An 18,273-nucleotide genomic window follows, 5' to 3' on the forward strand; every position below is an offset into this window, starting at 1 on the left:
TGGAGAATGTTCCATGAGCACTTGAGAAGAAAGTGTATTCTGTTGTTTTTGGATGGTATGTCCTCTAAATATCAATTAAGTCCATCTTGTCTAATGTGTCATTTAAAGCTTGTGTCTCCTTATTTATTTTCATTTTGGATGATCTGTCCATTGGTGAAAGTGGAGTGTTAAAGACCCCTATTATTATTGTGTTACTGTCGATATCCCTTTTTATGGCTGTTAGCATTTGCCTTATGTACTGAGGTCTTCCTATGTTGGGTGCGTAATATTTACAATTGTTATATCTTCTTCTTGGATTGATCCCTTGATCATTAACGTAGATTCCTTCTTTGTCTCTTCTAGTAGTCTTTATGTTAAAGTCTACTTGTCTGATATGAGAATTGCTACTCCAGCTTTCTTTTGATTTCCATTTGCATGGAATATCTTTTTCCATCCCCTCACTTTCAGTCTGTATGTGTCCCAAGGTCTTTTCATTCTTTTTTCTTTATTCTGCTCTGTGGTAGTTAGTTCCACTATATCATCTTCCAGGTCACTTGTCCGTTCTTCTGCCTCAATTATTCTGCTATTGACTCCTTCTAGAGTATTTTTAATTTATTTATTGTGTTGTTCATCACTGTTTGTTTGCTCTCTAGTTCTTCTAAGTCCTTGTTAAACGTTTCTTGTATTTTCTCTATTCTATTTCCAAGATTTTAGATCATCTTTACTCACATTACTCTGAATTCTTTTTCAGGTAGACTGCTATTTCTTCTTCATTTGGTCTGGGGGGGTTTTACATTGCTCCTTCATCTGCTGCATATTTCTCTGTGTTCTCATTTTGTTTAACTTACTTTGTTTGGGGTCTCCTTTTCGTGGGCTGCAGGTTTGTAGTTCCTGTTGTTTTTGGTGTCTGCCCCCAGTGGGTGAGGTTGGTTCAGTGGCTTGTGTAGCCTTTCTGGTGGAGGGGACTGGTGCCTGTGTTCTGGTGGGCAGGGCCGCGTCTGGCCGTGTGTTTTGGGGTGTCTGTGAACTTAGTATGATTTTAGGCAGCCTCTCTGCTAATGGGTGGGGTTGTGTTCCTGTTTGTTTGGCATGGGGTGTCCAGCACTGGAGCTTGCTGGCTGTTGGGTGGAGCTGGGTCTTAGTGTTGAGATGGAGATCTCTGGGAGAGCTCTTGCCGATTGCTATTACGTGGGGTGGGGAGGTCTCTGGTGGTCCAATGTTCTGAACTCGACTCTCTCACCTTGGAGGCACAGGCCGGCCTGACACCAGGCTGGAGCACCAAGACCCTGTCAGCCACACTGCAAGGTATGTGGGGATTTTCTTGCCTTTGGGGACGTCTGAGGTCTTCTGCCAGCGTTCAGTATGTGTTCTGTAGTTGGTCCACATGTAGATGTATTTTCGATGTATTTGTGGGGAGGAAGGTGATCTCTACGTCCCACTCCTCTGCCATCTTGAAGGTCCCCGTGCAATAGGAGGCTCCACTGAAGACACCAACCTCCGCAAGAGCTAGAGGTGCAGAGGCATTTTTTTCAGAGGATTTGCAGAGCTTGCTTTTCTTTTTCTTTTCCTTTGTGCTCTGTCTGGTTTCACTTGTTCACAGGGTGCTTCATGCAGAGGCCTCACACCCAGTACTTCAGATCAGAGTGCCTAGTGAGAAATGGCTGTGCTGACACCTCAGCTCAGCGGGCCGGGCTGTGTGCAGAAGCACTGTCCCTGACACTGCAACTCAAGATCTGCCTGATGTTTTAAAACTTCCATTTAAAATAGTATTTTAATACATGTGTTAAATGTTTATCCCAAATAATATATGTACACAGTTAAAAAAAAATAGTACTGCCCCTCTTTCCCCTGCTTCAACTTCACCAAATGTTACTGAATTTATATATGCTATATAAATACAGTGCCTCAGAAGGCAGGAATTTTATTATATCAACTCACTTTACATTAGTAAGCACTTAACACTTAGCTCATTTGACAATAACATGGGTTTCAGAAAGAGAACATGATCCTGAATTCATCTGCCAAACGGGCCAGTTAACTTTGCACAGGGAAAACATACTACAAACTCATTTAGCAAACTCTTAGGCATAAATCACTAGTCATAATGGAGGCCAGGTCAGATTAGGTAGATATAGGAATACAAATCAATAATGACTGCTGGAAGGGAGGGGACAGGGAGTGCCACATGCTCAGGAAGGGGAGGCAGAAATGTTATCTTCAAACAGTGATTGGATATTCATCTTAACCATAAACTTTCATAAGGAAAGATTCGCTATTTTTGGAGATGATGTTTTCTGAGGTTAGAAAAACAGGGACTTCCCTGGCAGTCCAGTAGCTGGGACCCAGCGCTCCCACTGCAGGGGGCACAGGTTTGATCCCTGGTCAGGGAACTAGGATCCCGCAAGCCACACAGTGTGGCCCCCCCCAAAAAAAGCTTCTGGGAATGTATATGATAAAATTCCCTTCCCTCACATATACCTTCACAGTTAACCAATAAAGAATAACTCAGGGAAAATAAAGCTGAGAATTTATAATCACATCCTATTTGGGGGCTTAACACTGTGATATATTTCTGATTTGGGGCAGAAAAACAAATGCACGTATCAAAATATATACATACACATACTCCAAAAACAGTACAGGACCAAAAAACCTTAGTTTCTTACCAAAGTAACTCATCATTAGCAAACTTAAGGCTTAGAATTTCTTTTGTAAGACAGAAGAAATGGAAAGTTGTACAACTTTTTTTGCCTACACTTACTAGTCAAATAAAGACAATTAAACTAAACTTTATATGTTCTACAACTCATAGTATCCCTTTAATACTGAAAATTTCCTAACAAATGGATTTGAAACTAAAATTTAGGAAAGTAGTAACTTTAGTAACAATTTTAAATATAAGTATGCCTATTAACAAACACAAGCTTTTTTTTTTTTCTCTCAGCCGTTTAATTTTTCTAGCTAAAAAGGGGTCCGCATTTAAATTCTGGGGAGAGAGTAGTGATTTAACTGTTTCAAACCATCCTTTCCTGTACAGCAACTATAATTCAAAAAAAGAAAATCCTTACTAGGCTTATCCCCAAAAATGAAAATTTCTACATTTTATGAATGGGATTTTTGAATACCAATCCAGAATAAAAAGAGCATTTAATCCTTACAGAGATCTTATATGTACGTGCCAGGCACTGTTCTAGGTGCTTTTCATAAGCAACTCACTCTGTCCTTCCACAGATGAGGAAACTGAGGCATATAAAGTTAAATAATCTGGTCTAAATCACACAATTAAGAAGTGGCAAGGCATCTGCAGCAACATGGATGCAACTAGAGATTATCATACTAAGTGAAGGAAGTCAGAAAGAGAAAGACAAATACCACATGGTATCACTTATAGGTGAAATCTAAAATATGGCACAAATGAACCTATCTACAAAATAGAAACAGATTCATAGATACAGGGAACAGATTTGTGGTTGCCAAGGAGGACAGGGGGAAGGAGAGGGATGGACTGGGAGTTTGTGGTTGGTAGAGGCAAACTATTACATAGAGAATGGATAAACAACAAGGTCCTACTGTATAGCACAGGGAACTATATTCAACATCCCATGATAAATAATAATGGAAAAGAAAAAAAAAATCAAAAACAAAACAAAACAAACCCAAAATAATCTAGGCTTATTCCCCAAAACAAAAACTCAGAAAGGTTTAGAAAAAGATATAAAAGAAATCAAGTTCAAAACTATGGTCTAGGGACTTCCCTGGTGGTGCAGTGGTTAAGAATCTGCTTGCCAATGCAGGGGACATGGGTTCGAGCCCTGGTCTGGGAAGATCCCACATGCCACAGAGCAATTAAAGCCATGTGCCACAACTACTGAGCCTGTGCTCTAGAGCCCATGCTCCACAACAAAAGAAGCCACTGCAACGAGAGCACGCACTGCAACAAAGAGTAGCCCCCGCCTGCTGCAACGAGAGAAACCTCGTGCGCAGCAATGAAGACCCAACGCAGCCAAAATAAATAAAAATAAAGTAATATTTTGTTTTGTTTAACACACATAAGATACATTTATTCTTGTTCTCTAATCTCAAAATTCACTTGAAATGTAGCTCTGAAAAAATTAACCTTGGCATATAACTTGATATTCCTTTACTTTGCTCTCATGTTACATTGTATATTACATGTAATGTCCTTTATCTGTTGTTTAATTACAATCTTAACGTGTTGTCAGATTACACATTCTTGGATTAAAGTACCACAGAAGTATTTTAATATAACGCACACTTAATTAAAAAGCATTGGCTTGGCAAAAAAGTTCATTCGTTTTTTCCTGTAAGATGGCTCTAATAGCACTTAGTTTTCTTTAACTTCATTCGAAACAATTTTGTTAGACTGTATTGTGACAGCGGTCATATCAGCGTGCATTAAAAAAAACTTATCAAAATTGGGGAATTTTTGTGTAGCCATTTTAATATTGAAGGTGGAAGAAAAAAAGCAACATTTTCAGCATATTATGCTTTATCATTTCAAGAAAGGTAAAAACGCAACTGAAACACAAAAAAAGATTTATGCAGTGTATGAAGAAGGTGCTGTGACTGATGGAACGTGTCAAAAGTGGTTCACGAAGTTCTGTACTGGAGATTTCTCACTAGATGATACTCAACGGTCGGGTAGACCAGTTGAAGTTGAAAGCAATCAAATTGAGACATTAACTGAGAACAATCAACATTATACTACATGGGATATAGCCGACATACTCAAAATATCCAAATCAAGCATTGAAAATCATTTGCACCAGCTTGGTTATGTTAATCACTTTGATGTTTGGGTTTCACGTTAAGTTAAGCGAAAAAAGCTTCTTGACCATATTTCCACATGCAATTCTCTATTTAGATGTAATGAAAATGTTCAGTTTTTAAAACAAATTGTGACGGGTGATGAAAAGTGGATACTGTACAATAACCTGGAACGGAAGAGATCATGGGGCAAGCGAAATGAACCACCACCAACCAAACCAAAGCCCGATCTTCACCCAAGGAAGGTGATGTTGGGTATATGGTGGGATTGGAAGGGAGTCCTCTATTATGAGCTCCTTCCGGAAAACCAAACAATTAATTCCAACAAGTACTGCTCCCAATTAGACCAACTGAAAGCAGAACTCAATGAAAAACGTTCAGAATTAGTCAACAAAAAACACGTAATCTTCCATCAGGATAATGCAAGACTGCATGTCTCTGATGACCAGGTAAAAACTGTTACAGCTTGGCTGGGAAGTTCTGATTCATCCACTGTATTCACCAGACATTGCACCTCCAGATTTCCATTTATTTCGGTCTTTACAAAATTCTCTTAATGGAAAAAAATTTCAATTCTCCGGAAGACTGTAAAAAGCACCTGGAATAGTTCTTTGCACAAAAAGATAAAATGTTTTGCGAAGAAGGAATTATGAAGCTGCCTGAAAAATGGCAGAAGGTAGTGGAACAAAATGGTGAATATGTTGTTTAATAAAGTTTTTGATGAAAATGAAAAATGTGTCTTTTATTTTTACCTAAAAACCAAAGGAACCTTTAGGCCAACCCAATAAATGCTTTCTTCTGGAGGTAAACCAAATATTTTAATTTCTTGCTTCTTATAACATTTTAATTGCTCAGTTGTTCCACTCATTGGTTCTATGTCATACTTTAAAAAAAAATACAACTGACCAACAAACATGATTTTTTTATCTTGCAGGGCAAAGTGCTTTGCTTATTGGTTAAGTAAGCAAAAGGTTAAGTGGAAATGTTCACATTATTTAAAGCACAAGAAACAGTTAACTCTCAAACGGGAAGGCAACCCTTTCCTAACGTTTAAATACACCGTCCACATATAAAGATGATACTAGATTTGCCATCCATTAAATGAGAAATTGAGTTTTTTCCCCAATCATTACAAGAATGAACTTATGTCTAATACACAGATTCTCTAACTCTGTCTCTCATGTGATGGGTCAATGGCATAATTTTCAAGATACCATGATTGTGCTAATGGTGGAAGATGCTACCATGGTACAAATGGAAGGTCAAAACAAAAAACTAGTTGGATGTAAAATCTAACCAACAATGATAACCAGCCACATAAAACTCAATACGTATCAGTGATCTCTACATTTGGGTAAGAAGTTTCTCGACTCCTCTTCTTAAAGCTTCACTACCAATCTTGGTGAAAATTAGGAGTGTATCCATGAAGCACTAGAAAGAAGATAGTATGGTTATAACAAAACATTCTGCCTCTATAAGAAAACTCATTCTCTACAGCTGAAACATTGTAAATCAACTATACTGCATTTTTTTAATTGTAAAAAACAAAAAACCCCCCAAAAACTCACTTCTGTATTCTAGATAGCCAACTTTAAAACATTTTTCCCTTTGATTCCAGAATTGCATATACTTTTTTTTTTTTTTTGCGGTACGCAGGCCTCTCACTGTTGTGGCCTCTCCCATTGCAGAGCACAGGCTCTGGACGTGCAGGCTCAGTGGCCATGGCTCACGGGCCCAGCCGCTCCACGGCATGTGGGATCTTCCCAGACCGGGGCACGAACCCGTGGTCCCCTGCATCAGCAGGTGGACTCTCAACCACTGCGCCACCAGGGAAGCCCATATATACATTTTTAAATTAGAAAATATAGAAAAGAATTTATAAAAAAGAGTAACATTCATTCAATTTTACCATCTAGAGAAAACCACTGTCAACATGACAACACGTTTCTTTTTGGTCCTCTATTTCTTCCTGATTTGCAGGAGTTTTCACTATGTTTCATAAATTTTAATTCTCCATTATGGATGTTAAAAACTATTTTTTTCATTACACATTTTTAAGTTATTAAACTTGGTTCCAAGACACAAGAGTTACGGAGAAATCATATCTTTAAAACTGAATCTTCCAATCTAAGAAGAAAATATGTTTCTTCTACACTTATTGAAGACTTTCAGATTTCTGTACACCTCTTTTTGGATTTACTCCATGGCATGTTTTCTTTTAACAAGTCAAACATATTCTTTCCTATATTGCATATAGAAAAATTATCAAATTTTTAATTATAAATGTGTAATCATCCTCCTATTGAATTATCTTATTGTAGTTTTTCACTTGATTTTGCTAGATTTTTCTTATTCTAACTGCATTGGTTAGCCCTTCAAGAATGTTGAATATGTAGTATACAGCTCCAGAAATAAGTCCGAAAAATCACTTAAATACCAATAATATCAAATGTTATTTGAATATACCCAAGAAAGTATCTAACATTGGCGGGAGTTTTGTCTGCTGAGGGAGGAGGCATGTGAACAAAGAGAAAAGTACAATTTCTCAGTTCTTTTACAGTTTTTAGTCTATCAACTTCTCTCTTGGATCATTTGTATCTTCCTAGAAACACAATTTCAGTAAGGTTTTCAGACTGATTAGCACAGAATTACATAAGCTACTGTACATCTAAAGAAGCTATTCTATAACTTAAAAAGCTATTTTTCCCCTTTCCACTGTATCTATGGTTGTTTTTACTTTCTCATTCCTAATTTTGAGAATGTGAGCTTTCTCTCACACTTGTTGATCTGGCTAGCTAGTGAATTAACTACTTAGCTGAATTATTTACTTTTCTTTTAAACCAATCACCTCAACTTATTTCTTTTTTTTTAAAGACTTCTTAAAAATTAAATTTATTTATTTTATTTTTTTATTTTTGGCTGCGTTGGGTCTTCATTGCTGCACGTGGGCTTTCTCTAGTTGCGGCAAGCAGGGGGTACTCTTCGTTGCAATGTGCGGGCTTCTCATTGCGGTGGCTTCTCTTGTTGCGGATCACAGGCTCTAGGCATGCAGGCTTCAGTAGTTGTGGCTTGAGGGCTCTAGAGTGCAGGCTCAGTAGTTGTGGCGCAAGGGCTTAGTTGCTCCGTGGCATGGGGGATCTTCCTGGACCAGGGCTCAAACCCGTGTCCCCTGCGTTGGCAGGCGGATTCTTAACCACTGAGCCACCAGGGAAGTCCCTCAACTTATTTCTTGGTCACGCTAATATTTTAGAATATCAATTTTTAAGCTATTCCCCTCTTAGTACAACTTCATGTCCCAGATATCTTATTCTCAAGAATTCAATTTTATTTCTTTTATATATCAAAATAATATAGTCATAAAAATCCAAGCAGTATAAAAAAAAGAGAGGATAATAAACAAAAACAACATAATAAGTACTTTGCTTGTTATCTTTCTTTAAATAATTAGAGACCTTTATTAATGTTAAGTGTAAAACACAACCTACTAAATTAAAATATTAATAATGTTCCTGGATTTTAGGATATTTGGAAGATACTTTAGGAAATAATTTTGTTGATCCAAGTTTCTTTAAAAAAATCTGTCAAAGGATGTTTGAGTGGATTCTTTTTTCCTACTCTCAAATGTCTTGGAAGCTAAGGAAACATTTTAAATTATTTTAATTTTAAAACCTTTTAAAGGTAATATAGTGAGCATGATAAAACTAGTAATTTGAGGAATTTATTCTACTTAGAATATTACAGTAAGCCAATAGTAACATCAATAAATGGATATCATTTATTTAAGAGAATATATGTACAAAGTTAAAAATGACTATAATCCTATCCCTTGAATAAACACTATGAAATTTTGTGTTCCTCTAATTTTTTTCAACACATATACAAATGTACACATATATTCCTCCATTTAAAAACAACAGGATTATATTATTCACACTACTTTGTAACAAGCTTTTTATTCTCCCCATGTGCTCTCTACCTCAGTATACACAGCATCCTCATTCTTTCTTTTTTTTTTTTTCTGGCCACGCTATGTGGCATGTGGGATCTTAGTTCCCCAACCAGGAATCAAACCCATGCCCCCTGCAGTGGAAGCACGGAGTCCTAACCACTGGACCACCAGGGAAGTCCCAGCATCCTCATTCTTTCTAACTGCAGTATGATATTCCATTCCTGATTGATTAGCATATAGTTGTTTCCAATTTTTGCCATCATAAACAATACTGTACTTAATATCCCCAAATAGAATTTTCTACACAGTCAACAAGCATTCCTGTAGGAAAAAAAAATTTAATGGTATTGTGGATTAAAGGGTATGAGTTATTTGAATCATTAAACCATGACAATCTAGTAAGTGAAGATGAATGTTAATTTTTAAACCTTTTTATTGAAGTATAACATACACACAGATGAGTGCACAATTCATATTTAAAATATAAAGCTCTAAAAGGTACAAACTATTATGCACAAAATAAGCTACAAGGATATATTGTACAACACAGGGAATATCACCAATATTTTATATGAACTATAAATGGAGTATAACCTTTAAAAATTGTGAATCACTATACTATACACCTGTAACTTGTATAATACTGTACAACAACTATACTTCAATAAAAAATATATATAATTTAGGACTTCCCTGGTGGAGCAGTGGTTTAGAATCCGCCTGCCAATGCAGGGGACAGGTTCGAGCCCTGGTCCGGGAAGATCCCACATGGTGCGGAGCAACTAAGCCCGGGCACCACAACTACAGAGCCTGTGCTCTAGAGCCCGTGAGCCACAACTACTGAGCCCACGTGCCACAACTAATGAAGCCCACGCACCTAGAGCCCATGCTCCACAACAAGAGAAACCACCACAATGAGAAGCCCACGTACCGCAACAAAGAGTAGCCCCCGCTCGCGGCAACTAGAGAAAGCCCACGTGCAGCAACGAAGACCCAATGCAGCTAAAAATAATTAATTAATTAATTAATTTAAAAATATATGTATATAATTTAAAAAAGAAAATGAAAGAATAAAATGTAAAGCTCAATAAATTTTCACAAAGTGAACACACCCATAACCAACATGCAGATCATAAAACAGAGTATTATCAGAATCCCACACATCTCCCTTTGTGGCCCTGCATAGTCACTATCCTCCAAGGATAACTGCTCCTGACTTATATACTTGTGATTAATTTTGCCTGTTTTTGAACTTTAAACAAATGGAATCTCACTACCTATCCACATTTTCCAAACTGCACCAAGGTTCCCTGGGGGCACTGCAAGATATTTTAAGTTTGGAAGAAACAATATTCCACATCTGTATTAAACCATGCCAAATACTAGATTGCTACATTCCTTTCAACAACATCTTATCTTTGTGAAGCAGCATTTTCAGTGGTTGCTATAATAAAAGTAATGTGCAAAAATCATTATGGAACAGAAAATGGAATGGTGGTGACCAATCTGATTCCAAGATGTGAGAAGTTGTACAGTGCCCGACAAACACACAACCCAGTAATAAGTAACTGTGGTTATTTAAGAATGAAGTACACTACTCCTTGTTCTTTCAATTTTTGTGCACTATTCTTTTAATGGCTCTTAAGTTGTTAGGATGTAAGTATGATTAATTGTTTATATCTACTTAATGAACAGAACTGTTAGGTATTTCTTTTGGCCTAAGGGTGCTATGAGGGGAGAGAGTTTGGGAGCCTCTGATACATACTCCTATGACTGATTTCTTTCACTCAACACCATTTGTGAGATTCATCCATATGGTTTCTAACAGTTGCAATTCATTCATTTTCATTGCAAAATATTCCACTATACGACTACTCCACAATTTATTTATTAATTCTCCTACTGATAGACATTGGGATAGTTTCCACTTTTTGGTTATCACGAATAGTATTGCTATGACTTTTTTTTTTGGTCACACTGCACAGCTTGTGGAATCTCAGTTCCCCAACCAAGGATTGAACCTGGGCCATGGCAGTGAAAGCACCAAATCCTAATCACTAGACCACCAGGGGACTCCCTGAACATTCTTAAGTGTATATATCTTGAGATGGAATTATAGGGTATATATATGTTCAGTTTTAGTAGATGATGCTAGTTTTCCAAAATGGTATATCAATTTACATTCCCATTAACAGTATATGAGAGTTCTGACTGCTCCATATCCTTACCAACACTTTTTTCTTTTTCATTTAGTCATTCTGAGGAAAGTAGAGGAGGACAGCAATTTCCCTGAAGACAAAATGAGGTTGAGCATTTTTCCAGATGTTTGACAGGCCCTTGGACTGTCCCCTTTTGGATGTCTATTGAAGTTATTTCTCCATTAAAAAAAATGGGTTCTTATTTTCTTAATTTCTAGTGCTTTAGATGCAGGATGATTCCTTTGTCAGATATATGAGCTGCAAATATCTTCTACTCTGTGGCATGGCTTTTCCCTTTTTAAAAAATTTATTGATTTATTTATTTTTATCTTTGGCTGTGTCGGGTCTTCGTTGCTGCATGCGGGCTTTCTTTAGTTGCGGTGAGCGGGGGCTACTCTTTGTTGCTGTGCGCGGGCTTCTCACTGCGGAGGTTTCTCTTGTTGTGGAGCACGGGCTCTAGGTGTGCAGGCTTCAGTCAGTCGTTGTGGTGCACAAGCTCCAGAGCGCAGGCTCAGAAGATGTGGCGCATGGGCTTAGTTGCTCCGCAGCATGTGGGATCTTCCTGGACCAGGGCTCGAACCCATGTCCCCTGCTTTGGCAGGCAGATTCTTAACCACTGCGCCACAAGGGAAGCCCTGGCTTTTCCCTTTTAATGGTATCTATCTATCGATCTATTTATTTATGGCTGAGTTGGGTCTTTGTTGCTGCACGTGAGCTTTCTCTAGTTGCAGTGAGTGGGGGCTACTCTTCATTGCAGTGCGCGGGCTTCTCGTTGTGGTGGCTTCTCTCGTTGCAGAGCATGGGCTCTAGGTGCGCGGGCTTCAGCAGTGTGGTGCGCAGGCTCAGTAGATGTGGTGCACGGGCTTGGTTGCTCCGCAGCATGTGGGATCTTCCTGGACCAGGGCTCGAACCGTGTACCCTGCACTGGCCGACAGATTCTTAACCACTGCGTCACCGGGAAAGCCCCAGCTTTTCCCTTTTAATGGTATTTTTTATGATTAGATGTTCTTGATCTTAACGTAGTCCAATTTTTCAAGTTATCTTTATATTTAGCTCATTTGTATTCTATTTAATAAATCTTTGCTGACATAGTGAAAACTTTTTTTCCTAAAAAACTGTTTTTTCACACTTAGATCAGCAATCCACCCAAAAATGGTAACTGTGTATGATATAAGTTAAGATCGTGATCCTTCTTCCCCTACCTGGATATCTAACTGACCGACACCATTATTTGATTTTCCTTTCTCCATTGTGCTGCTGTGTCACTTTTATTATAAACCAGGTGACAGTATACATGTGTCAGTCTGTCTCTGGACTGCATTGCTCCATTGGTCTATTTGTCTACCCATGTGCCAAAACCATCTTACCTTGTTACAGCTTGATATTTGATGGTGTAAGCCCTCCAGATTTTCTTTCTTCTTCATGGTTGACTTAGCTTGATACTGCATTTTAATTTGCATTTCATCTGAGCATCTTTTGATATTTATTATGATTAGTATTAGATGTTTTCTCCTTGTATAAGCCAGCTGTTCAGGTCTTCTGAAAACAAGTTGGTTGTCCTTTACATACTAATTAGTATTAGATCTTTCTGTATTAGGATATTCACCCCTCATGTGACTAATGTTGCCATTTGCAAAGTCTTTTTTAAAAATGTGCTTAGGGCTTCCCTGGTGGCGCAGTGGTTGAGAGTCTGCCTGCCGAGGGGACACGGGTTCGTGCCCCGGTCCGGGAAGATCCCACATGCCGCGGAGCGGCTAGGCCCGTGAGCCATGGCCGCTGAGCCTGCGCGTCCGGAGCCTGTGCTCCGCAACGGGAGAGGCCACAACAGTGAGAGGCCCGCGTACCGAAAAAAAAAAAAAAATGTGCTTACAATTTCCCCCCTATTTTTTAATGTACTCAAAAGTATCAATTTCTTTTTTTTCCTCCTGGGTTTTGGTTTCAGGCTTAGAAAAGCCTTCTCTATGCCAAGACAGCATTAGTGTTGGCAAGATGAGTAACAGAGAACTTCACGTTTTACATTACTCATTTTTATAAAGTTTGACATTTTTTAAATTTGTAAATTACCTCAATAATTTCTTAAAAAAGAATTTCAGTCATTTCCCACTCTAAGATACTGACCCCATAATTTATTCTGATACTTTTATGATTTCATTTGCCATATTTAAATCTTTAATTCACCTGGAATTCATTTTGGTATAAGGTGTGAAGTAGAAGTCTAACATTCCCCCCAAATAACCAATTTTCCCCCATTTATTTAAAATACAGCACTCTCCTATAACTTTATTATGTAATATATTCTTAAATATGCTTTGGTTTCTATCTAGTCTGTCTACTATGTTCTAGTAATGTTCTGTCTACTATGTTCTATAAATCAATTTCCCTCTTTGCTGTTCTTATGCCAATACCATGTTGTTTAAAAATATATAGCCTTCTAATACACTTGACTATCCTAAATACTGTACATCTTAAAAATTTCCTTGGCTCATTTATTCTCATGTAATTCATTCCTCCATATAAATATATTTAATCAGTTTCCTACACCCAATAAAATTCTGAGATTCTGATTCAAGTTGTAATAAATTCACAGCTTAAACTGACATGAGTGGACGTATTTACAACATATTACCTTCTCATCCAGATACATGGTATGGCTGGCTATTTATGTTTTTTTATGCCCTGCCTCCCCTAAAGTTTTTGCTCTCAATTTATTAAGCCTAAGAGTTTTTTATGTGAAAAGAATATTAACTCTTTGGTTGTCAAATATGTGGCAAGATTTTTTTGTCAATTTGTCACCAGCCAATTAAAAAAAATATTAGTTGAGGCTGTGTATAACTAAGAATAGAAATAAACACAGAAAAAGAAAAAATTAATTCAACTCTAATACTAAATCAGGCATTAATTCGTATAGTTTTCAGCATGAGACTTACAATAATAATTTTTTAAAATCCCAAATTATTAAGTTTAAGACTGAAAACAATAAATAGAACACATTATGGAAACACTTCACTGGGTCAAAACTTAACTCTATGGAAAATTCTGTAATTGGAACAGGATAAAATAGACCATTCAGCAGTTGCAATAAAAAGAAAAGTTCATAAACTTCACTCTTTGAAGAACCCAGCCCTTCACTCTATTTGCCTTCAGTTGGTCTACAATTTTACAATTCTTTCTATTCACTTTACCTACTTCTATACCCAAATTGTTGAGTATCCTTAGAGAAAACCCATTCTGATTCAAAGATTATCCTGTAGGATACTGTTTTATGGAACCATCTATATCTCCTATCATTTTTTTTAAAACATATTTTTACTGAGCCTCCCTTTCTATATAACTTAGTAGCCATTTGCAACTTCTGTTTAGCCTTTCTACATAAAAGCCACCACTCCTATCCCTGATTCTCAGCAGATGATCTTACCTCCTAATTCAAAACTACCATTCTTTGCAAACTTAGTTATGTAGACACTTTATGTCTTTAACTCTGCATCTGATCTTAGAGGAAGAAGTATTCCTTCCTCAACTCCAATGTAAGACTAATACCTTGGACTTCCCTGGTAGCGCAGTGGTTAAGAATCCGCCTGCCAACGCAGGGGACACGGGTTCAAGCCCTGGTCCGGGAAGATCCCACATGCCGTGGAGCAACTAAGCCCATGCACCACAACTACTAAGCCTGTGCTCTAGAGCCCACGAGCCGCAACTACTGAAGCCCGCGCACCTAGAGCCCGAGCTCCGCAACAAGAGAAGCCACCGCAACGAAGAGTAGCCCCCGCTTGCCGCAACTAGAGAAAACCCGTGCGCAGCAACCAAGACCCAATGCAGCCAAAAATAAATACATTAAAATAAATAAATAAATAAAAAGACTAATACCTTAATTTATGCAGGGTGAAGGAAGGGGCAAGGCTCATTAATTTAACGCTCCTACTCAAGGACTCCGCTCCATAATTTATTTCCTGCCTTACTTGTATATTCAACCTCTCATTTCGTTTTGGTTTCTGCCATTCAGCCAATAAATATATTCTAACATCTTCCATTCTTAAAAAACAACTTTCACATTTTATCCTTTCTACATATCAATACCCCTCTCCCTTCCCTTTTTAGGGAGCACTCAGCCTGTCTACCTCATCTCCCATTCATTCCATAACCCCATTTCCTAAAGCTTTATGACTGTGCCTTCACCTGAAGCTACTGACAAAAACTAACATAGTGACACTGGACTATGGTGAATCAGGATGGGGAAATTTTTGACTGCACAAATACTATTATTTTGTCTATGACTATGCCTATTGATGGAAGTTGGGACAGCTGGAGGGAGGGATCTGACTGTGAGTTTCTCCTTGGCTCTAAATTGGAGAAAAGTGGAAACTGTAAACATTAAGCAAGAAAGCAAGGAACTCAGGAACTAAATATTAGGTATGAGACCTAGACTAAATTACTTAAATTTCTCACCTATAAAACAGGGTTATACCCCACTTTACAATTTAATTGTGAGGCTTAAACAAAATAACTGTGTAAAAGCACTTACAGTTCCAGGCACATGTTAAACACCTTCCTTCACCTTAGTACAGTGCCATATTCCCTACAGGCACACAGCTATTAAGGAGTACAAGTGTACCAAAAAAGACACCATATTAAAACTTTGTGGACTATGTGAAACAGAAAATGTGGCAAAAGCACCATCTGTTCATACTCACTATTAATAATCCACAAATGAAAAGCTTTAATTAGAAATAAAGTTACTAGAAGATATCCAAGTACTTTGAGAGAATTCAACCACTAAATATACTTTGATTAAATTTCCAATGATTTTCTCTAAAAAGTGTAAAAGATTACACGTGATTTATTAAAATAGATAGAGTTAGCATACACAAAAAGCTGCAGTTTCCCAGCCTGAGAAAGAAATCCAACTCATCCTTCCTGGGAGGAATGAATCTTAAATATATTAAACTTCCTTAGATATGCACAAAAGTAAATCAATGTATCAAAGGGATCTGGAATAAAGGGAGATTTTTCTCTAACTTCCCCTCCCCCCAAATAATAACATAAATGACCAAAATGAATATTCCCCAAATATCTAGGGGGAAAAAAATTTAATTGTTAGAATTGGTGTAAAGCAGCTGGATTTAGTAGAATGCAGCAAGTCAGCTGCTTTCTGAAAAAATATTCGGGGTGGAGAAAGCGGGCAACCTTCCCGATGAAACAACTGCCATAAAACATCATACATATATAAGAACATACACATCTGTTAAATATCAATTTACAATGTTCCAGCCAACTTACAAATCAAGAGGAAGTGTTTAGATCTAAAAAATAAATCACACTTTACTTCTAGTCAAATTTTGCGTGGGTGGCTACAGGAGAAGAGGCGTTATCCACGCCGATTCAAGGCAAAGAGGATTGAATAATAAGTCCACTGTTCACATTCAAATGTGGGGGGAGAGGAAAAGGGAGGCTCCCAGTCCATAAAGTTCTCCTCCCTCTCTAAACACTGCAAAACTGTCCACGTCTAAAGACACTTACCCCTGAAACTACTTGGAGACTGACTTGGAAACTTTTTGTTCAGATTTCTGAGGGGGAGCGATTTAGGAATGCTGCAAGATTACAACTTGTAAATATATGAACATACTTTAAATTCTAAAGTTTTTTTTTTTAAGGATTTCCCCCCTTTCAAGTAGTTTATCACCACTCCCATGTTAATAAACCCCCCTTTTCAACCCCTAGTATAAACAAAAACCAAAGCTTTAAAGGATATGCGAATAAGGCACACGACTACTTCCAGTAATTCCTCAACTCCCTCCCAATTAGGAAGAAATAAGTAAAGTTAAGGAACAAGAAGCAGAAGAAAAAAAAAAAAACTTGGGAAGGAAGGCGGCGAGAAAAGAAACTAGAAAGGAGGGGAAAAGAGCAAAGAAAAGTCCAGCTGATGGTGACACCTAATTGGGAAGGGAGGGCAGAAAATATCCCCAAGACACAGGCTAGAAGGGAAAGACTGAGTGGGACAAGGGCGCAATAGAGGAAGTCCACGCAAAAGGCCTACCCAAAGGGGCCCCAATGTAGGAGGGAACACCAAAGGGGGGAAAAGACTCTTTAGGAAGACGTATCCATCAAGGCCCAAGAGCTTGCGGGACAGAGGCTACCAGATGGGGTGTTTCTATACTGGTCACCCCGACACCGCCCCATATGTCTCGGAAGACGACCCTGCTACAAGGGGTAAGGGGTTAAACGCGGGGGTTCGCGGACGTGGAAGGGGGTGCGGCCCCCGGGGTTGCGGCAGGAGAGCAGAGCGCTGGCCCACGGTCCATACCTTATAGTAAACATCGAACTGAATGTTCTCGGGTAAGGAGCGGATGTCTCGGCGTGAGCGGATGTAGTTGTCCACGACAGCGGAGATGGCGGTATTATAGAGGGTCTCTGGGATCCACTCTAGTTCCACGGCCGCCATCTTCCTTCCCTCCTCCTCCGCCTCCTCCGCCTCCTCCTCCCGAAGGCCCCCGCCTCCCTCCGTAGCGAACTCCTCGGCGGCCCCGGAGGATTCCGAGGGGCGGCGGCGGCCACGCGGGCACACAGCAGAAGGGCGCGGCTGCCCTGGCTCCTCCGGGCGAGCTGCGGGCGGCGGAAGCGGGCGCAGGCCCGTGTGGACAGCGGGCCAGGGATCCGGGGGCAGCCAGGCCGAGGCCTCACATTCCGTGTTTGCGAGCACCCTGGGATCCGTCCCAGTGCCTCTCTCTGCAGGGGCGGGACTACGTGTGCGGCGTCATGACGTCAGCATACGCCGACGCGCTGGAGGGAAGGAATGCGGCAGGCGAAACACTTGGGAAGAAAAGATCCGTGATCCCGCCCTCGGGGAACATACTTTCCGAGGGCGCTGGAGTTTCGTGGATGGGGGTGAGCTTTTTTCACTGCGACAAGTTATGACAGGTTTTTAAGCAGCTCCTTCCGAGTCACCGGCCGCATCAGTTCTTTCAGCCAATCCTGCTTCGGGGGCTCTTAGGCACGGACCCTTTCCAGGCTCAGGTAGAAGTTTGGATGCAGAGTTATCAGTCCATTAAAAATCATGCATTCAGAGAATTCACATTACTCTGGAAACCCTCCCTTAGACTCCGGTCCCTAAGCCAAGTTAGGAACCTTTGGCCTAGGAACTAGGGATCAGGATGGTAGGGAGACTTGCATTGTGTAACCATTTGACCTGTTTGAACTTTACTATGTTTCTTTTTCTAAATGAAACTTACCAAAAAAGGGGGGGGGGAGAACTGTTTTAGAAGAATTTGGTGGGAAGGTTAGCCTTATTATGGATTTACAAATAGTGGTGAGAGAAAAAGGGCTAAATGGTAACTGTGATATGACTGTGGTAAAACAGAAATGAAG

At 39.2% G+C, this 18,273-nt stretch overlaps 1 protein-coding gene across 1 annotated transcript in view; it reads right to left on the reverse strand.

Annotated features, from left to right (window-relative positions):
- The window catches only part of APPBP2 (amyloid beta precursor protein binding protein 2), a 63,662-nt gene extending 46,031 nt beyond the window's left edge, over positions 1-17,631 (reverse strand). Inside the window, exon 1 of the mRNA XM_082603200.1 lies at positions 17,213-17,631. Coding sequence (XP_082459326.1) covers positions 17,213-17,350 — 138 coding nt within the window. The 5' untranslated portion in view covers positions 17,351-17,631. The remainder of the gene's footprint in view (positions 1-17,212) is intronic.
- Positions 17,632-18,273: the final 642 nt, after the last annotated feature.

The sequence above is a fragment of the Mesoplodon mirus genome (assembly GCF_964341445.2).
Source record: "Mesoplodon mirus genome assembly, chromosome: 18".
In the NCBI taxonomy this organism is placed as follows: domain Eukaryota; kingdom Metazoa; phylum Chordata; class Mammalia; order Artiodactyla; family Ziphiidae; genus Mesoplodon; species Mesoplodon mirus.